Source organism: Megalobrama amblycephala, linkage group LG1 (assembly GCF_018812025.1).
Source record: "Megalobrama amblycephala isolate DHTTF-2021 linkage group LG1, ASM1881202v1, whole genome shotgun sequence".
In the NCBI taxonomy this organism is placed as follows: Eukaryota; Metazoa; Chordata; class Actinopteri; order Cypriniformes; family Xenocyprididae; genus Megalobrama; species Megalobrama amblycephala.
Genome location: NC_063044.1, coordinates 65,214,631 through 65,236,608, shown reverse-complemented (window position 1 = coordinate 65,236,608; position 21,978 = coordinate 65,214,631). Strand labels below are relative to the sequence as shown.

At 37.9% G+C, this 21,978-nt stretch overlaps 2 protein-coding genes across 3 annotated transcripts; both read right to left on the bottom strand.

Annotated features, from left to right (window-relative positions):
- Positions 1 to 2,365: 2,365 nt before the first annotated feature.
- On the bottom strand, positions 2,366 to 20,168 carry LOC125279871 (gastrula zinc finger protein XlCGF8.2DB-like). 2 transcript variants are annotated; one of them, XM_048209993.1, is made up of 3 exons: positions 20,041 to 20,168; positions 7,661 to 7,801; positions 2,366 to 3,947 (listed from the first exon to the last, which is right to left on the bottom strand). In XM_048209993.1, exons 2-3 carry the CDS (start codon positions 7,737 to 7,739, stop codon positions 2,950 to 2,952), a joined length of 1,077 nt encoding a protein of 358 aa, XP_048065950.1. In that variant the 5' UTR covers positions 7,740 to 7,801; positions 20,041 to 20,168; the 3' UTR covers positions 2,366 to 2,949. The 2 variants fall into 2 exon arrangements, with proteins under 2 accessions (XP_048065950.1, XP_048065940.1); XM_048209983.1 differs by lacking the exon at positions 20,041 to 20,168 and having other exon boundaries at positions 2,367 to 3,947; positions 7,661 to 7,974.
- On the bottom strand, positions 14,097 to 20,042 carry LOC125279912 (gastrula zinc finger protein XlCGF7.1-like). The gene is made up of 2 exons (XM_048210055.1): positions 19,901 to 20,042; positions 14,097 to 15,163 (listed from the first exon to the last, which is right to left on the bottom strand). The coding sequence occupies exons 1-2, from the start codon at positions 19,977 to 19,979 to the stop codon at positions 14,418 to 14,420; spliced, it is 825 nt and encodes a 274-aa protein (XP_048066012.1). The 5' UTR covers positions 19,980 to 20,042; the 3' UTR covers positions 14,097 to 14,417.
- Positions 20,169 to 21,978: the final 1,810 nt, after the last annotated feature.

Below are 21,978 nucleotides of genomic sequence, written 5' to 3'. Positions count from 1 at the left end.
AAACAAGTAACAGTAATTTAAAATCAATTCTAAATGCAACTGAAAGCCAGTGCAAGGACATGAGGACTGGTGTGATGTGTTCATATTTTCTGGTTCTGCTCAGAATCCTGGCAGCAGCGTTCTGCACGAGCTGCAGCTGTCTTATGGTCTTTTCGGGAAGGCCAGTGAGGAGCCCATTACAATAATCCACCCTGCTGGTGATGAAAGCATGAACAAGTTTCTCTAAGCCTGTGTTCCAATGTCCATACTATCCATCCTAAATAGTATGTGAGATTAAAATAAGTGTGTCCCAAAGCATAGTATGTTGAAAAGAGTATGCCAAAAGTCCCCAGATGGTCTTCTATTTCCGGTAAATTTTCGAAGTGTGGATCCGTGCACACTATAAAGGCTAATACTGCCCACAACCCATTGCACATTGGACGAGGATTCAGTTCAGACCTACAAACACGAGTAAATAGTGTTAAAAAACTACAAAATATGGCAGATATGCGTGATCGATGCTGAGAGGTTTGAGTGACTAATAATCAGTTCAACCTGATAGAAAATATATATTTAATGTTATCCGTGTTATTTTTCATCTGCAAATACCAAGGTGGACTTTTATAAATATTCGAATGGCCATTAACTTTTAAATGCATCATTATGCATTAATATGAGGACAGTTCTCCACTTGAAAGACCCGCGACTGCAGCTCATCGTGTTGCATTTCTCTCCTATACGGTAGTAAATTAGCTAAATGAAATGTGTAGGATGTAAGATGATTGACAGTCCAATTTAGCGTCAGAGAGAAAAGACGCAATTGTATGATGTGATAGTATGTCCCAAAGATTGTCAACTCTTTTGCTACACACTCAAAAGTAAGTACTTTTTGTTCACAGAAAGAGTAAATACTTTTAGGGCATAGTATAAGTAGGCGAATTGGGACACAGCACAAGTCTTTGACTGGGTCAAAGCATCTAATTCTTGAAATATTTTTGAGATGATAATATGCTGATTATTGTCTTTACATGGCTATTGAAACTCAGGTCTGAATCCAAAGTCACTCCAAGTTTCCTGACTTGATTTTTAGTTGTTTGACCCCTAGAGTGAAGGTATGTGTTCACTTTGAGAACTTCATCTTTGTTTCCAAACGCAATGACTTCCGTTTTGTCTTTGTTTAACTGAAGGAAGTTTAGGCACGTCCAATTTTTAATTTCTTCAATGCATTGGCACAGGGAGTCAATGGGGCAGTAGTCGTTAGGTGATAGGGCTAGGTAAGACAAATATCGGATACTAGTCGCGTCTAAAGTGAATGTAAACACACTGGCCAAAAAATTGGATATGGTCAAAAGATCAGGGGCCGTATTCACAAAACATTTTCTCTTACCACTAAGAGTTTTCCTAAATAGCAGTAAGAGTTTTCTCTTAAAACCTATTCACAAAGCTGCTGAGACAAACTTTTACTAAGGAATAGACTGAAGTCTTAAGCTAAGAGAAAGGGTGGGGTTGACCTCGTTGCTATGGAGTATACACACAGTGATTGGCTGATGGGGGAGGAGTCAGCGATTTAATCATAGAAATATTGTAGAATGACATGTCATGTTTCCATATTAAAATAAAGGTAAAATTAAAATACAAATGTTGCCCTATTTAAATAAATATTTTTTTAATAAAAATGTTGCCATAGTCAAAATAAAATGTTGCCATATAGGTTTTAAAATGTAGGCTAAGTGTCACTAATTAAACTAGTATATACAGTTAATTGTCCACCTCTTGGGTGTCTACATCTCAAGAGAATGCAGAATTCAAGTGACAAATTATGTTTTATAAACAAAGTTTGGGAGGAACACATTCAAACTGTCTTTCTAATCAGCTTGTGAGGAGGAATATCTACACAGATGAGAGCCGACTCACCTATAGTTACTTTGACAGTTTTCTGTATTCCTCCGCCCTCCGTTCCTCACTCTCGGCTGGAGATACGAGGAGAAATTTGGGCTAAATTCCAATATATATTTATTTATTTTTACTCTATTCAATCATTTGTAAGTGTGAACTCATGAAAACCACTGCCACAGGTAATCAGACAATATTTATTTATTTATTTATTTTTGCCATCTCATTGTAGATTCAAATCTATAAATCAAAATGTATTATATTTATGAAGAAAAGGTTCAGCACCCAAGGCTCTATTGCTATTCCCTCAATAGTGTTCAGTGTCTTTGGGTAGATTAGGACTGTTTGTGATTTAGTCTTAGTGACTTAGGAGTCCTCTTGACTACTCCTAACGTTTCACAGATTTAGGAGCTAGTTTTAGCGCTAAAATGCTTTGTGAAATACTCTTAAAGCAAAAATTTAGGACTCCTAAAATTAGGACTGACACGCCCATTATTTTTAAGAGTTTCTCCTAAATCTGCAAGTTAGGAGCTACTTTTAGCCTTAAGATGTTTTGTGAATACAGCCCCAGATCTGTGCATTAAGACTTGCAGTGTAAATGCAGCCATATAAACTACATTATCAAAACCACACATCTATGAAAAAGCTTTTTCAAAAGTCTGCATTTTTAGGCCCCCAAAACACCATTGTCATGTAAATGAATGGATAAAATCATAACTGTTCTTCTTCCAGTGACATTCCTGTGACCTTTTCTCTTTTGTAATGTCTCTCAGCCATCTCTTTTTCTAGTTTTTTTCCCCTTTCTCACTCTCTCCTTCCCCATTATGAGTGGACACACCCCCAATTGCTGATTGGCTACAAGTGTTATGCTGCGTGATCTGATCCTCTTTAAACAGCGTTTCTCAGAAATTGCTTACTGTACCTTTAAAGTGCCTTTCTGCAGAGTGAGAATAGTGCAGATGAGATCAGAGACTCCTGATCTATTTAAAACTTTTCTCACACAGATAACGTATGTAAGACATCTCTTTGGTGTGAATTCTCATGTCGTTACACATTGAGAGCAGGTATAAGACCTTTTCAAGTATGAATTAACATGTGATTCTTAAGGCTTCCTTTATGTCTGAAAGATTTTCCACATTGAGTGCAGGTAAAAGGCTTTTCTGAAGTATGAATTAACAAATGATACTTAAGATGTGAGCTCTGTGTAAAACTCTTTCCACACTGAGAGCAGCTGAAAGCCTTTTCTCCAGTATGAAATAACATGTGCCTTTTCAGGCTTCCTTTATGTCTGAAAGTGTTTCCACATTGAGAGCAGCTGAAAGCCTTTTCTCCAGTATGAATTAACAAATGATCCTTAAGGTGTGCTTTCATTTTAAAACTCTTTCCACACTGTGAGCAGTAGAAAGCCTTTTCTCCAGTATGAATTAACAAATGATACTTAAGGTGTGAGCTCTGTGTAAAACTCTTTCCACACTGAGAGCAGATGAAAGGTTTATTTCCAGCATGAATTAACATGTGATTCTTGAGGGCTTGTTTACGTGTGAAAGTGTTTCCACACTGAGAGCAGCTGAAAGGCTTATTTCCAGCATGAATTTTCATATGATTCTTAAGGTTTTCTTTACGCATGAAAGTTTTTCCACACTGAGGGCAGGTGGAAGGCTTTTCTTCAGTGTGAATTAGTACATGTCTATTAAGGTGTCCTTTTAGTGTAAAACTCTTTCCACACTGGGAGCAGGTATAAGGCTTTTTTCCTGTGTGAATTATCATGTGAGTTTTAAGGCTTTTTTTATGTTTAAAAGTATTTCCACACTGAGAGCAGGTGAAAGGCTTTTCTGAAGTGTGAGTTACTAAATGATCATTGAGGTGTCCTTTCTGTGTAAAACTCTTTTCACACTGAGAACAGGTGAAAGGTCTTCTGACTTCTGTTATTTGAATGCTGCTTTGTGAGCAACTGTTTTCAGTTTTGGAGCAACTCAATGGTTTTTCTTCAGTGGTGTCATCATGAACTTTCTGAAGCTGATATTTCTCCTCCAATTCATTCAGATCTTCTCTTTCCTCTTTCACTTTCACCAGACCTAAAATAAAAACATTAAAATGATGAAAATAAATTGGGACAATTGGAAAATAAAAGGAAATTAGGGTACGTTTACATGACAATGTACTAAAAACAGAAAGTTTTTCCTTTTCCTTACGGAAAAGTTTCAAGTACAGACGACAACATTGTCAAAACAATCCCAGACACAAGGCTCCAGACTGCGACTAAATGCTCATATTTTGCGACCATTTTTCCTGCCGGTGCGATCTAAATTTGCTAGCACTCGCACGACCACCATAACGTTGCCCAATATCAAATGGCAAACATAAAGCGGAACGAAACTGCACTACTCATTTGTGCTTCACAGACCATTTATCGTTTTGGACCAGTTCAGCCGTGAGCTCTCATGAGCTCAAATTATTACATATTGAACTGTAAAGATATTAAAGATTATTATGATTGTCGAAAGAATTCCAGGTGCAGTTCAATCTCAGTCAATAGGTTCCGGTGGAGGGCAAGCAGTGAAAATTAGAATGGAAGAGATGGAGAAAAGCCCTTTCTGTGCTGGTTTAGAAAGGTATAAACAGAAAATCACAACAAATGTTGAGCGTGATCTTTATGTTATGAAGATGAGCGACTTTTCCACTGAATTAAAGATTTTCCTGCCATCGAGGAGGTAGATATAGAGGATCTAAAGTTGCCGTTACGCCGCGTTCAGTTCTAGTCTGGGTTTGTTTATATCGCGCTGCCTTTCTACTAGTGAAGTTAGGGCAGTATTTTAAATTTCTGTCGTGATTGTGAAAAATATCGCCATTGTAGGTCATTTATGCTGAATCAAGAATTGCAACAGGAGCTGACATCATCGTTGAAAGAAAAACTGGATGGTGTAATACAATTGTTGCCTTTTTTATACGTGTAAAAACACACTAAGGGAAGCAGGTTGAGGAGGTGACGGGAAGATGCTGTATATCAAATCTAATAATGTCACTGATTTAACCCACATAGCTGAGTGTTTTTGAAAGTGTTGTCTTTGTTGTTGAATCAACTTCTGTCAGCTTGTTAAACATTTATTTATTTGGACATTTTCTACCATATGATGGCTGAAGCAGCAGCGGGTGACACTGTTCTCATGGCAACCAGATTAACATTGTAAACAGAATTCTACAAAACTGAAGTGAAAACACCAAATTCAATGGGATAAAATAGCTTCTCTTCCCTGCAAACGATACCATGAAGAATGTGGATATTTAACCAAGTCAAAAACAAATAAGGTAGCAGGTATCCATATTCATTTCAGTATCAGCAGACGCAAAACGCTATAAAAGGCGACAACTTTTAAAGTTAAAAAACGATATAAGTTATAAAAAACGGTTATAAGTTATGTAAACGATAACACCTTCTGGGTTCTCGATTTTATCGATTTGAGAAACCATAAACGATGCAAAACATACGAATTTTGAGTTTGATAGGATTCCTTAAAAAATCACTCCCTGCCCTCCCCCATTCGCGCTGCTGCTGTGACGTCATGTGCAAACAACCAATAAGATTCAAATATAGCTGCGAGCAGCGATGGCGGGCCCAAGCCCGGTGGCACCGCCACCCCGGTGGCTTCAGGGCAACTGTGCACAGCGGGCAATAGGCACTTAAAACGGTTAAACATCAAAGGACTATGTCAAATTCACTCCACATTTACTGCACTACAAGGTGCCACTATAGAGCCCCTCCTCCCTGCCCATTTTCAAAGGATTACATGTGCCAAGTTTTAACATTATTCTGATGAATTTTGAAGCAAATCAGGTAAAAATAAGAGGGTGATCTCAATGTATGCTGAAAGTGACACATTTTCTGCTTCCAGTTGGTGGCGCTATTACTTTGAATCACAATAGTCACATCCATGTGATCAGCCTTGTACAACGAAGACTAAGCCGAAGTTTCATCAAAATCAATTAATGTATGCAGAAGTTATAACACTTTGTTTCCCTTTTCTTGCCATAAATTCGTTGCCTCGCCACGGCCAAACCGTTTGAGATATCCAAAATCCGTTTGCAATTAAACAACTTCAATGTGTTAGCAACAAGTTAAAAAAAGTTTGGTGTAAATTGGATAAACCCTGTAGGAGCAGTAGTATAAAATTCATAGCCTGTTTTTTCAAAAAATTAACATTCAAACCAAAATAGCTGACTTCCTGTTGGTCGGAGCTAATGAATGTAAATTAGAAAATTGTCCGGCTTGATGAGAACAATATGTGTACCGAGTTTGGTGATTGTAGGAAAAACTAACCCCCCCACTTTTGTCAAAAGGTGGCGCTACTGAGCCCCTCCACCACGCCCATTTCTATGGCTTTGTCCATGTCTACTGGTTGACAATATTGATGTGTGTGTCGAGTTTCATGCAATTTGAAGCATGTTAAGAGCCTCAAAAACACTCAAGAATATTATTACAGTTTGACCTGTTGCCATGGCAACAATATTTCAAATATCAAAAATCCTGTCATAGGTCTACATCTGCTGTGTATTGACATTACACTGATGAAGTTTGAAGCAAATCAGGTAAAAATAAGAGGGTGATCTCAAAACATTTCAAAAAGTGATACACTTCCTGCTGCCAGTTGGTGGCGCTATAACTTTGACTCACAATAGTCACATCCATGTGATCAGACTCCTATAACGAACACACTCGTGAAGTTTCATAAAGATCAATATATGTATGCAGACGTTATAACACATTTCCTGTTTCCTTTTTCTCGCCATAAATTCGTTGCCTCGCCACGGCCAAACCGTTCGAGATATCAAAAATCCCCTGGCAATTTTTAATCATCAGTGTCTTGACTTCATGCTGACCGAGTTTGGTGGCGATCGGATTAATCGTCTAGGAGGAGTATATCAAATTCCAGAGCATGCGTTTTTCAAACAACCCTTAATAGCTGACTTCCTGTTGGCGTGGTGTTTAACTTAGAGCACGAAAGTTGTTCGGCCCGATGAGGTCTATATGTGTACTGAGTTTCATACTAATACGTGCAAGCGTGTTTAATATATGGACCAAATTTTCAGACTTTTTTCAAGGGGGCGCTGTCGAGCCCCCCTGCCACGCCCGGGTACCAGCCTCTCCGGCGTCCTAATGGCCGCGGATTCCAATGTGTGTGCCAATTTTCAAGAGTTTTTGAGCATGTTAAGGCCCCCAAAAAGCCCCGGAAGACGGAAAAAAAATAAAAAAAAAAAAAATAAATAAATAATAATAATCCTTAGAAGAACAAGAGGGCCCTGCGCGAATTTTCGCTTGGGCCCTAATGAGGCATTTTCATCGGTCAGTCGGTTAATAACTTTTGACAAAGTTTAATAAAGAGGCAAAAATAATTAATATCTAGTTCAAGAACACGGAGAGATTCGTGAGTGCACAGGACACAGTTTAAACGCACACAATATCTGAGAGAGGAGAAGCAGTTCATAAGAGAGCACTGCATACAGTGGAGAGCGCGCGTCCAGTTCTGTGGGCGAGCAAAGGAAACCCGCGAGCTCTCGTGTTACTAAAAACAGTGTTATGACAAAACAAAGTCTGTATGATGATCAACACAAGTTACGATTCCAAACACAAAATCTAATGCGTATCGCTGACTGTTTCTGTTGCATTTTAAGACCTTTGAAACGTGGATTTAAGACATTTTAATGTTAATTTACGCCTTGTTTTTACATTAAATAATTTAAGACGTAATGTAGCACAACAGTCATTAAATATGAATGAAGAATAGACACCAACCTCCTTGTTCCTCGTGTTTTATTCTCCAGGGTTCTGGTTCACTCATGTCCTCCTCACTCTCCTCTTTAACAAACACCATCTTCACAGCAGCAGATCTCAGTTCAGTTGATACTCCTCCAGATATTCCTGCTCGCTTCAAACCTTACTACCGTCTATAAGGGTGGGAATATTACCGGTATTTATTGACCTGATTCATGTGTCAATACTAAAAATACACTTCTAACAGTTTGTAGTCAGTATCACAACACAACACCAGAGATCATGCTGAAAACTAATCTTCTTCCTCTGAGATTTAATGGTGCTTGGCAAACACACGCATGTGTCTTACCGCCACCTACTGGACTGGAGTGTGAAGCGTCGAGACGAGGGTTAATAATTTGGGATGGGGGAACCGTTTCTTATATATATATATATATATATATATATATATATATATATATATATATATATATATATATATATATATATATATATATCAGTGGTGGGCATAGATTAATTTTTTAAATCTAGATTAATCTAACTGTAATCTTGGAATTAATCTAGATTAATCTAGATTAAAATGGCTCATTTGAATTCTGCCGAAGGCATTCAGAATATGTGTGCTACCCAAATAATGACTAAAAGTAAGTCTTTGAGAACGGGTTTCTCAAGCCAGGTGGCGCATTAGTCCAGGGGCTCATCTCCTGTTTCCAAAATGCATCACAAACTGCTTGAGAAAGCTGTTCTACTATGATAATTGGTGATGAAAATAAATTATGTTCAATAAGATGTACTTGTGTTTACTAACTGTTTACAGTCAGTAGCTTTGTGTCAATCAGTCCAAGCTCTATTTCTCCTTCTTCCACCAGTCACTCAGACAGACAAGCTTCTGGTGACAAACTAGATCTCCTCTTCTGCACAATATGGCCTGTTAAAGAAAAAAGTCTCTCGCCTCGCAGGTAGTTTGTAAGATGGGTCACCTGTGGCCGCCTGGAGAACAAGCTCGAGCCCATCATCTTCAACCACGCTGATGGGCCGGCAGCTGGTGGCAATCCACTGAGCGAGGAGATTAGTTAGCTTGGCTGATAGAGCTGTGCTGATGAGCTTGCCTCGGTTGCACTCAAACATAGTAGTTTGACAACGACTCTTCCCCTGCGCTACATCAGTGCTTGGCCCGGCATCTTCCACATTAGCTAAGGGGATGCTTTGCGTTTAGGTGGTACTTGAGACTGGAAGAACTCCTACAGTAAACTAATTTCGCATTGCTCAAGGTGCAAACAACCTTAGTCTTGTCGAGGTTTCCATTGGGAAGCTTCTTAAAAATAAATTTTCCCTGAAGCAAACCTGGCGGTTCCTTCTTCTTCTTCTTCTTGTGTGATTTGCGGCAGCTTAGATGCTCCAAAGGCGTATTTGCTGCCCTCCTCATGTTAGCACGTCACGTTTGATGTACACACAGGTTCGAAGACTCGTTCTCGCCCCTTACAGTGCAATTCGGCTAGGTATACATCCGCGCTAAAATATCAAGGTGAAAGTCATCATAGCTTGCGTAGTATAGACCCAGCTTCTAACCCAACTTTGAGAATAGATAAACGGCAATATGTTTTTTATCACCCGATAAGAGTCTCACGTTAACGCAGCACGTTAAAGTAGATAACGGCCCACCACTAATATATATATATATATATATATATAATGTGTGTGTATATATATATATATATATATATATATATATATATATATATATATATATATATATATATATATATATATATACACACACACACACACATACATACATACATACATACAAATATTCTACACTACTTACATTTTATACAAATGCTCAGTTTTGTCTTACCCTGAATCATTATGGTACACTTATAATAAGTGTTTATATTCAGACCGGACTGGTAGGACCCGGCGCAGAGTATCACAGTAACTGCGTGACTCGCTATACATGGAGAAAAGTAGCTTCGGCTACAATGTTCTTCAGCAAGACGCATGCAGTCCTGTTTATTAACCGCTAGAGGGCCAAAAATCGTGGACTGCAGCCTTAAAAAGGTGCGCTAAGTATAAGGGTACGATTACACCACAACGATGTACATAGGCTGTGTTTACACTGGCACAAAAAATCTGATCTTTTGCTCACATCTGACACAGATCGGAATTAGGTGCACACGTGTAAATCAGATTTTTTCGCATCCGATCTGAGCCACTTCCAAATGTGGTTTTAAATCCGATACATATCCGATCTCTGGACCTATGTCTAAACATGTCTTCACTGTAGCTACTCTCTCTGTCTCTCTCTCACGCGCGCGCAACCTCTCCATAGTTTACTCAAACTCAAAAAAAAAAAAAAAAAAAAAAAAAATGGAATTACAAAACTAATAACTGTAGATAAAATATCAAACGCAAATGACCCATTTTCCGGTCTATATCCGTTCAGTCATATTTTGGATGGATGCCCATGATCTTCGGGCCCTTAGACGGCACTGCATCACATACAGGAATGCTGCTGTAATGGAAATCACAACATGGGCTCAGGAATACTTCCAGAAAACATTGTCGGTGAACACAATCCACCGTGCCATTCGCCATTGCCGGCTAAAACTCTATAGGTCAAAAAAGAAGCCATATCTAAACATGATCCAGAAGCGAAGGCACTTTCTCTGGGCCAAGGCTCATTTAAAATGGACTGTGGCAAAGTGGAAAACTGTTCTGTGGTCAGACAAATCAAAATTTGAAGTTCTTTTTGGAAAACCTGGACTCCATGTCATCCGGACTAAAGAGGACAAGGACAACCCAAGTTGTTATCAGCGCTCAGTTCAGAAGCCTGCATCTCTGATGGTATGGGGTTGCATGAGTGTGTGTGGCATGGGCAGCTTACACATCTGGAAAGGCACCATCAATGCTGAAAGGTATATCCAAGTTCTAGAACAACATATGCTCCCATCCAGATGTCGTCTCTTTCAGGGAAGACCTTGCATTTTCCAACATGACAATGCCAGACCACATACTGCATCAATTACAACATCATGGCTGCGTAGAAGAAGGATCTGGGTACTGAAATGGCCAGCCTGCAGTCCAGATCTTTCACCCATAGAAAACATTTGGCGCATCATAAAGAGGAAGATGCGACAAAGAAGACCTAAGACAGTTGAGCAACTAGAAGCCTGTATTAAACAAGAATGGAACAACATTCCTATTCCTAAACTTGAGCAACTTGTCTCCTCAGTCCCCAGACGTTTGCAGACTGTTATAAAAAGAAGAGGAGATGCCACACAGTGGTAAACATGGCCTTGTCCCAACTTTTTTGAGACGTGTTGATGCCATGAAATTTAAAATCAACTGATTTTCCCCTTAAAATGATACATTTTCTCAGTTTGAACATTTGATAATCTATTTTGTATTCTGAATAAAATATTGAAATTTGAAACTTCCACATCATTGCATTCTGTTTTTATTCACAATTTGTACAGTGTCCCAACTTTTTTGGCATCTGATTTATACATAAAAATATAAAATGCATTGAAAATGAAATAAAAAAGAAAAAGAGTTAAAAGAATAAAAAGATAGTATGTATAAAATAAAGTACAAACAGTTTGGACATAGCACAGTGCTCAATCAGTAAATGCATAGATAAAAAGATGTGTTTTGAGCAGGGCTCTGAACCGGTTCAAGGAATGAAAACGAAAACTGGAAACGAACGAAATTTTGACCGGAACGTGACCAGAAACGGAAACGAAATCAAATTTAATCTGCAGCGCTTCTGTGAACGGAGACAACTAGGGCTACCTACATGACACATATAAAATAAAAGGGAATAGTTAGTCCTATAGGCTTAAAAATTAGGTCTACAGATTAACAAAACGAAATTTCTTAGACTTAAGAATAAATGTGATTCATAAAGGTTCCTAAGTGTCAAGATTAGGTCTTAGCTCCTAAATTATTTAGGAGAGCTGTAGAGGTGTCCTAACCTAGTTAAGTGTAACAAGATGGCAGCAGAGAAGAGGAGATACACGCTTCCCAATGAAGATATGATGTATAGGAGTTATGATGACATGGAGTTGATAAAATGATATAAACTTGATTGTCAATTCTTTTTGTAACTGACCTAATAAGAAATGTAATAACTTTAAATAAATGTAATAAATTTAGGAAATATTACTTAAACAAAAATCAATGCATTTTAATACATTTAAAGGTGCTGTATGCGATTTCTCAAATTCGTTGTTGAACACTGTTGATATTTGAAATTAACCCAAACAAACACAGCCCTCTCTTCATTGCTAACCCTGGCCTGATCACTGCTGTCATGTGAGGCGAATGCACTACCAATGACTCTAAACACCTCTTTCTCTAGCGGGCGTCAGTGTGCTGTAGTTTACTTGCAAAACTCTCACTATCTGGCCGCTGTCACACACGTGATGTGAGTGGATGTCTGTTTATCACAGCTGACGCGAAACAAAATAATTCACAAAAAAATAAATAAAGCGCAGTTGATGAACGACTGACAAGCAAGCACAAAAAAATGAACATACAGTACACAAGAGGAAATACAAACAAGTGCACAAACAATTTTGCTTAAACCATCAAAATATGAGGAAAATATTTTTCATTTTGGTAACACTTTATTTTACAGTGCTGTAGTTACATGTTATTATGTGTTCGTACTCCAGTAACAGTAAATTATGCATAATTACAAGTAAATAACCCTGAACCAAACCCTAACTGTAACTCAAGTAAGTACATGTAGTTAATTAATAATACTCAGTACTTATTTAAGTAATTTACAATGTAACTACGGCACTGTAAAATGAAGTGTAACCTTAATTTTTATGTTTATATTATTTAAATGTTTTAAAATATGACATTGACTACAACATGATAAGTTTTTAATATTTAATTGGTTCTCTCTTGTTTTTGCATGCGTTCATAATTTCAGCCTGGCCAAAAATAATTGAAAATAATAACTGAAATAATTTGAAATTTCATTTCATTATCACACATGAAACAATTGACTTCAAGCACAGCTACACGATATGCTTACATCTTTTAACACATTTTTAAAAATATTTGAATTAAGGTTTAAGGTGTCAATTTTCATATGGCTGGACATCACATTTGGCCACTAATCTATGGCAGTTCATTGACTTTACAACTGAAAATCAAACCATGCAGCAAAAGAAAGCCACTTTTATGTTGACTGTGGGCTTACCTGGAGTTGTTGGAGCCGTTGATGAATTGTGCAAGCTGTACCTTTTTTTTAACATATTGTACTTTTTGTTAAAGTACAATGTCGTTTTGACCGTAATAATGTATCAAATCTAACTCCTATAAATAGTAGTATAGAAAAATACTATATATACATTTATAGTTAAAATCGAACTCCAAGCCACCTGTACCCATTCTGTGATGTCAAACAACTTCCCTGTACAAAGGATCAAGGGGGCCCGAAGTGTCCATCAGTTGTACCCTTTGAAATCCTTCATTCCGAAGGGCCCTTTGAAGTGATTAGTTTTGAGCACTTCGATTTGGAACGACCCTTCAATATGGCAGCCATGATTGTTTTCATCTCCAAAGTGCCCTTCGGATTGCCTGGAAAATCCAGCCTCACCACTGTACCAGCGGATGAGTCTGGTCAGCCATTGAATCAATTAGATTTCTTTGGCGGAGGAAATCCGAGCAAACTGGAAGTGGAGTAAACCAATCAGAGCAGGGCGGATATGACGTTAGCAAAGCGCCAAGAGAGTCAACAGCGAAAAGTAAATAATTAATGTGTTTTTGGTCATTTAAAACTAAATTCACGGCTAAATAGAACAAACTCTTGGGTCTCGTGTGCGCAATCTTTGTTGATATTGATGGGACTTTCGCCGCACTAGAGTGATGCAGCAAAAGAAAGCCACTTTTATGTTGACTGTGGGCTTACCTGGAGTTGTTGGAGCCGTTGATGAACTCGTGTTGTTCACATCATTGCTCCAATTGTAAATGAGAAAAATATCAAAAGAAAAATATTCCACACCATCAACACTACTTTGTGATAATTTTGCACAATGCATAGCTATTTTTAAAAATGAATTAAAATATTAAAACGTTTTAATGCCTTTTTTAAATAATAACATTAAATGATTGCTGTTGTGCTGCTGTGACTTCACCCTTGCAGACTCGCTATTGGCTGATTCAGAGGTTGAGGGCGGCCATTTTGAGTTGACATCATTGTAGTCCTTAGTTCACAACACTTAAGTCAGCACTTAAGAATCCGTCTTACACTTTACTAAAAGTTGATTTTTAGTTGATTTTTTTTTTGACACTTAAATCAAAACTTAAAAACTACTCTTAAAAGCATTTCTGAAAAGTTTTATACATACGGGCCCTGTGCATTAAGACTTTCAGTGTAAATGCAGCCATATAGACGACTGTTACGTGCTGGTATGTATAGACGAGGCGTATACGGAAATCCATAATTATATAGGCTTTATTAATAATCCAGGAGCAGGTAGACAACATCAACACAATAACTAACAATAAGAACGGACAGGGAGTGCAGGGAGTAAGTCCAACTTAAAGGGAGTGCTGACGAGGACAACAGGTGCTGGGAATCCGGGGAGATGGCGGGAAGACTGATAATGGAAGTGCAGACAGGTATGCAGAACAGGAGGATGCTGGGAACTGGAGTCCGGGAAAGCGTGAATGTAACAATGACAACATTATCAAAACCACGCATCTGTGAAAAAAATTCTCATGGTGTTATACAGTGAGAGCAGGTGAAATGCCTTTTTCAAGTATGAATTAACATGTGCCTTTTCAGGCTTCTTTTATGTCTGAAAGTGTTTCCACATTGAGAGCAGGTAAAAGGCTTTTCTTCAGTGTGAATTAGTACATGTCTATTAAGGTCTCTTTTCTTTTTAAAACTCTTTCCACACTGAGAGCAGGTGAAAGGCTTAATTGCAGCATGAATATACATGTGATTCTTAAGGTTTTCTTTACGCGTGAATGTTTTTCCACACTGAGGGCAGGTGGAAGGCTTTTCTTCAGTGTGAATTAGTACATGTCTATTAAGGTGCCCATTTTGTTTAAAACTCTTTCCACACTGGGAACAGGTATAAGGCTTTTTTCCTGTGTGAATTATCATGTGCTTCTTAAGGCTTTGTTTTTGTGTGAAAGTGTTTCCACACTGAGAGCAGGTGAAAGGCTTTTCTGAAGTGTGAGTTACCACATGATCATTAAGGTGTCCTTTCTGTGTAAAACCCTTTCCACATTGAGAGCAGGTGAAAGGATTTTTTTCTGTATGAATTATCATGTGACTCTTAAGGCTTCCTTTTTGTTTAAAACTCTTTCCACACTGAGAACAGGTGAATAGACTTGTGACTTCTGTTATTTGAATGCTGCTTTGTGAGCAACTGTTTTCAGTTTTGGAGCAACTCAATGGTTTTTCTTCAGCGGTGTCATCATGATCTTCCTGAAGCTGATTTTTCTCCTCCACTTCATTCAGATCTTCTCTTTCCTCTTTCACTTTCACCAGGCCTAAAAAGAAAACATTAAAAGGTACAATATGTAAGATATTTGCAGTAAAATATCCGAAAACCACTAGGCTAGTGTTATATATTTTGTCCAGCTGATTACTAACAATATCTCTAATGTTTTCAACTACTTGTAAATCATGAGAAAATTCCCATTCTAAACAGTGACACGGGGCAGTGCAGTCGCCTGTCAATGACGTCAGTTACCCTTTGTTACCGCCTTTACTGACGTAGAAACCACATGACAACAGTGTCGTGGACAAATGCGGAAGTAGTGTCTAGCGTCCAGCAAACCACTAGCTTGCTTCAAGCAGTTCCTTATTTACTTCTTGCACGTTTTATGGTGGATTGTGTTACTTATTTATGGAACATAATTACTGTTTACCATCTGCCATCTGCTCCTGGTTCTGTCGACAAGGACAGCTCCCGTAAACGTAAGCGTACGGGGCAACCAAACGACCCAAGAAGAGTTTGGGACAAGAGGAGAAAAAGAGCGAGGATCAATATGGGTGTTGCATTTTCTAGATGGAGAGCTTCGCGACAAACTTCACCTAGAAAGAGATGCCGATCTCGCTTGTGTTTTACTCGACAGGTGAGCTGTTTTGATTCGTATCTTTACAGAAAACATATGCCATTATAACGATCAACACGATTAGTATTATGGGGCATACACGCCAAACGCGGGGCATCGCGTCTCTAGACCCGTGCGAGGACGCATCTGATCCATAGTCTGATCGCGTCTTTGCATTGACTTTGTATGTAATCTACTCGCGCAAATCGTTGAACTCGCGTTTGCTATGTATGCCCAATTATTGTGTTTGAATGTACACGAGTGTATATATTTGTTGAACAAGAGGTAATCGTTTTCATATCATCTGACTAAACAGTAATCAATTAATTTGATAATTTACTGTCAAACTATATTTGCTGTATTGTATTGCAATATAGCATGATGCAATATGTAATGGTGGCATGTGAAAATTGTCTTTTTCAGACACTTACGAAATCCAGTATTGGATAGATTTTGTTATTTACTGTAGCAGCTACAGTGTAGTTATCACAATTTTACATCATAACCTCACAATAAAAATTGTGCTGTCAATAAATATGATACATATAGTAAAGCGGAAGCAGCGCCAGCGACTGTGGCATAATAAAAGTCCCGCTGCTCATGAGGCGTGTATTGAGCAATCGCTCCAGCTCCTCGTTCAGCTCCATACTACAGTAACGTTAATAATCGCATCCATTGACACGTTTTGTTGAGGTGGAGACCACATGTCCCAAGATTAGGAAATTGGGACAATTGGAAAATAAAAGGGACAATTGGAAAATAAAAGGAAATTAGGGTACACAACAATGTACTAAAAACTGAAAGTTTTTCCTTTTCCTTACTGAAAAGTTTCAAGTACAGATGACAACATTGTCAAAACAATCCCAGTTCAAACAGATCCGCAAAAATGGAAAAAAACACTATTATTCATGCCAGGCCAGTAGTTGGCGATGTCAACTTTGTAATGACACAAGGCTCCAGACTGCGACTAAATGCTTGCATTTTGCGACCATCTTCCCTGCCGGTGCGATCTAAATTTGCTAGCACTCGCACGACCACCATAACGTTGCCCGATATCAAATGGCAAACATAATTAAAACGGAACGAAACTGCACTACTCATTTGTGCTTCACGGACCGTTTATCGGTTTGGACCAGTCCAGCCGCGAGCTACCCTGCGTTTCATTCGGAAGGGCTCATCCCTATGCCCTAATCCCTTCAGAGGGCTTACCCACCAGAGTGAGAGCTTCGAAGGGATGAAGGGTGTACAACAAAACTCTTCTTTTGGAACGCACTTCAGCATCATCTTAACGAAACAGTAGATTGTGCAAGCTGCACCTTTTTTTTAACATATTGTACTTTTTGTTAAAGTACAATGTCGTTTTGGCCATAATAATGTATCAAACCTAACTCGTATAAATATTACAGTAGTATAGAAAAATACTATATATACGTCACTGAAATAAACAAATCTGATTGCACGGTACGGTTTAGAGTTGACTCGAATCGCGATGGAGGGCGGACTGACCAGACTGATATATCTTGTAGAAGATATATATCAGTCTGGCCTTGCCAGGCAACCCTTCGGAAGGCGATATATCACGTTTGGAACGCACCACTACTCACGAGCTGATCTTGATCACGTGACACTGTTACTACTCAGCGCTGGGAGATCCAGTAAAGAAAGCATTTGAATTCGCTACAGAATTGATAACATCTCTGCGAGATCTAATGAGAAGCATTTATATTTGCCGCAGAGTTCTCCATTAATATCCATAGATATAGGATCAAACAGCCCTGATGTGTAAAACCAGGAGAAACATTGTGTCATGAATGAACAAGTTATAGGGCTTTCAGTCCACAAATTGACAACATTCGCCATGGATTTAATGTAATGTAATTGCATGGAAATTTGGCAGGAATAGTAAAATGCTTTAGATAAATTGTTCAGTTGGGTTTGACCAGTATGCAGTTAGAATAGGTTATTTATGTACAAATCATAAATCATCTGAGTAATTTCTTATACAACTGATTCAAATGATTACATATTAAACTGTAAAGATATTAAAGATTAATAAGATTGTCGAAAGAATTCCAGGTGCAGTTCAATCTCAGCCAATAAGATTCAATGAGGCATATTCATCGGTTAGTCGTCTATTCTGACTGGTTAATTACTTTTGACAACGTTTAATCCAGAAGCAAAAATAATGTATTTCTAGTTCAAGAACACGGAGAGATTCACGAGTGCACAGGACACAGTTTAAGCGCACACAATACATCTGAGAGAGCAGGCACGTGCACACATAGAACAAAAAGGGGCTTGAGCACCTGCTCTTTTTCTTCCTCGAGAGAAAGTGCCCTTTTTTCTAGGGTGCTTTTTTTAAATAAATTAATATATATTCCTGTTTGCGCACGGCTTCCCTGTCAAATATAGTTACTGAATAAAACAAATAAAAAAATACTATATCAGGTCGACCGTCGGCTTTGTCGAGTCTATGCCCTCACTCCGCGACGCGCCATTTATGCCCGCACGCACGCTTGCGCGCCCCGCCCCACCTAACCTCGAGTTTGCTGCTGGCTGAAAACTTGTGACAACTATTCCTACGAAAATGTAACTGCTGTCTGGCGATGAGAAGCGAAAAAGAAAAAAGCCCTATGGATGCATCCCGTGCATTTCTTTCAGGTAGGCTAGCCTATGTTCACAAACCTGAAAGTTTTGGCTATTTAAGGGTTATTTATACATTTAACGCTGCATTAATAGTTTGACCACCATCAACGCATCTGCCCGATTTGATACTAATTTATGTTATATTATAATTTCAATTATTTTACTGTGCTATGCATTGCGTTTTGAACCATGATGAAGATATCTGTAGGGCTGTCAATACCAGATGAGGAGCATCCATGAACCACATTATTAGACAGTTTTCTAAGGATGCATGGTTTATCAAAACTATTTAAAAATCATAATACAGCATTAGCTACATAATGCTATTCTTAAATCTACGCTTACACATGATAATACATCAATAAAAGTTTAAACCCTCGCTCTGTCTTTGCATGTTTGATGTCCACATATTCTTGTTGAATAAATTACAGTGGCTGTAGCATTTCTATCACAAAGAAGTGGCCGAATATTATTATTTAACTAAAAATATATTTCTAATCATGGTGGTTGGCTTTGATCGTGTTGTGCTGTGTAACAAGAAAAATCACCATGCTTTTGGCGCTCTCTGCAGGCATTTGTTATAATATATAATGCATTAAGCATTAACAGTTCGGGAAAACAAATTATTGATGTGTTTAAATATGCAGATTAGCTTGTTTTGGTTAATTTAGAATAAATCTACAGATGCAAACAGATGGAGGGTAGTAGGCTTAAAACAAACACCATCTAAATGTGTAAGGTTAGGGTTAAGTTTTCTTTTCATTAGAGTAAAAGACATGGCAGAAAAAATGGACCACAATGTTAAAATTGTCCACTTCATGAAAGAAGTATTCCAGTAACACCAAAAAATAAATAAATAAATAAAATTATTTATTGATTTAAACAAATTATTAGTGAAACTATGTCCCTCTCCTAGGTGCAGTCATTTATTTTAAATATATAGCTTGAAAATAGTTGGTGTTGACTTCTCTTGTGATAAACCTAGTGAATACTAAAGAAGACCATGGTCTCTATATGTGAACTAATTATTTTGTAGAAATCTGTGGAGTATAAAACAATTGCATGTGTAAGGGAAGTCAGAGTTGTCTTACTATATTTAAGGGTTTATTATTTTTTTAAATAAATAATTATGAGAAGTGCCCTTTTTTCCATTTGAGCCCCTGCCCCCCAAAATGTCTGTGCACGTCCCTCTGAGAGAGAGGAGAAGCAGTTCATAAGAGAGCACTGCATACAGTGGAGAGCGCGCGTCCAATTCTGTGGACGAGCAAAGGAAATCCGCGAGCTTTCGCGCTACTAAAAACAGTGTTATGACAAAACAAACTCTGTATGATGATCAACACAAGTTTTACGATTCCAAACACAAAATCTAATTCGTATCGCAGCCTGTTCCTGGTGCATTTTTAAGACCTTTGAAACGTGGATTAAATACGTTTTAATGTTAATTTACGCCTTGTATTTACATTAAAGAATTTAAGACAATGTAGCACAATAGTTATTAAATATGAATGAAGAATAGACACCAACCTCCTTGTTCCTCGTGTTTTATTCTCCAGGGTTCTGGTTCACTCATGTCCTCCTCACTCTCCTCTTTAACAAACACCATCTTCACAGCAGCAGATCTCAGTTCAGTTGATACTCCTCCAGATATTCCTGCTTGCTTCAAACTTACTACCGTCTATGAGGATGATTTATTGACCTGATTCAACATCTTTCCATTTACTAAAAGTACACTTTTAACAGTTTGTATTGAGACAGTATCACAACACAACACCAGATATCATTCTGAAATTAATCTTCTTCCTCTGAGGTTTAATGGTAGTTAACAAACACACGGATGTGTCTTACCGCCACCCACTGGACTGGAGTGTGAGAGTGTGAAGCGTCGATAGGCGGGAAAATAATTTGGGATGGGATGGGGGAACTGTTTTCTTTCTTTTTTTAAAGATTTTTTTGTTACTGTGTGTTAAATACAAATATTCTACACTACTTATATCTTATGCTCAGGTTCTCTTTTGTCTCCAACTATGATCTTGGAAGGAATTAAAATTCTACTGAAATGTTTTAAAAATGGATCTGGGCCCATATGTATCAAACTTCTCAGAAATGCTCTTAAGAATAGTCTTAAAGGGATAGTTCATCCAAAAATGAAAATTTGATGTTTATCTGCTTACACCAGAGCATCCAAGATGTAGGCGACTTTGTTTCTTCAGTAGAACACAAATGATGATTTTTAACTCCAACCGTTGCCGTCTGTCAGTCAAATAATGCTAGTGGATGGGAACTTCTACAATAAGAGTAAATAAAACTTGCTTAGACAAGTCCAAATTAAACCCTGCAGCTCGTGATGACACATTGATGTCCTAAGACACGAAACGATCGGTTTGTGCGAGAAACCGAACAGTATTTATATCATTTTTTACCTCTAATACACCACTATGTCCAACGGCATTCATCACTCGATTCGTTTGGTCTGATCGCGCTCTGACAACGGCACTGATGTCTCGCTCTCATTGAAGTATATGCGCGAGACAGAAACAAAGACACCTACATCTTGGATTGGCTGGGGGTAAGCAGATAAACATCAAATTTTCATTTTTGGGTGAACTATCCCTTTAAGTTTTGACTTTAGTGTCATAAAATTCTTAGTAAAGAGTAGGAGTTTTCTAAGAGTTAGAGACTTTTATAAAGAGGCTAAAAGCAACTTTTAGTAACGTGTAAGACAGATTCTTAAGTGTTGTGAACTAAGGACTACAATGATGTCAACTCAAAATGGCCGCCCTTAACCTCTGAATCAGCCAATAGCGAGCCTGGAAGGGTGAAGTCACAGCAGCACAACACCAGTCATTTAATGTCATTATAAAAAACAATAATAACAATAATAACAAAAAAACACAAATGTTTTAATATTTAAATTGATTTAAAAGCAGTAGCTTTGCATTGTGCAAAATTATCACAAATTAGTATTGATGGTGTGGAATCTTTTTCTATTGATAGAATATTTACAGTTAGAGCAATGATGTGTCATGAGTTCATCAACGGCTCCAACAACTGCAGGTAAGCCCACAGTCAACATAAAAGTGGCTATCTTTTGCCACATGGTTTGATGGTCAGTTGGAAAGTCAATGAACTGCCATAGAGTAGTGGCCAAATGTGATGTCCAGCCATATGAAAATTGACATCTTCAACCTTAATTCAACTTAATTAAACTTTTAAAAATGTGTTAAAAGATGTAAGCACATTGACTAGCTGACTAGAGTCAATTGTTTCATGTGTGATAATGAAAAGAAATTTGAAATTATTTCAAATTATTTTTGGCCAGGCTGTCATACAAAGAAATTATGAGCACATGCAAGAGAGAACCAATGAAATATCAAAAATAAATATATGTAAAATAATATAAAAATAAAAATATTTTTTCTTTTATTTTGATGGGTTAAGCAAAATTGTTTACGATTAACAAGAAACTCTTGTTTGTATTTACTTCACTGTATGTTCATTTTTTGTGCTTCCTTGTCGTTCGTTCATCATCTGCGCTTTATTTTTCGTGAAGCATTTTCCTGCGCGTCAGCTGTGATAAACAGACATCCGCTCTCATTGTGTGT

Excerpts from the sequence above, each read along its gene's own strand:
- LOC125279871 (XM_048209993.1), bottom strand. The coding sequence starts at position 7,739 with ATGGTGTTTGTTAAAGAGGAGAGTGAGGAGGACATGAGTGAACCAGAA. Across the intron at positions 3,948-7,660 it reads AAAACACGAGGAACAAGGAG|GTCTGGTGAAAGTGAAAGAG; the intron begins GTTGGTGTCTAT and ends TTTTTATTTTAG.
- LOC125279912 (XM_048210055.1), bottom strand. The coding sequence starts at position 19,979 with ATGGTGTTTGTTAAAGAGGAGAGTGAGGAGGACATGAGTGAACCAGAA. Across the intron at positions 15,164-19,900 it reads AAAACACGAGGAACAAGGAG|GCCTGGTGAAAGTGAAAGAG; the intron begins GTTGGTGTCTAT and ends TTTTCTTTTTAG.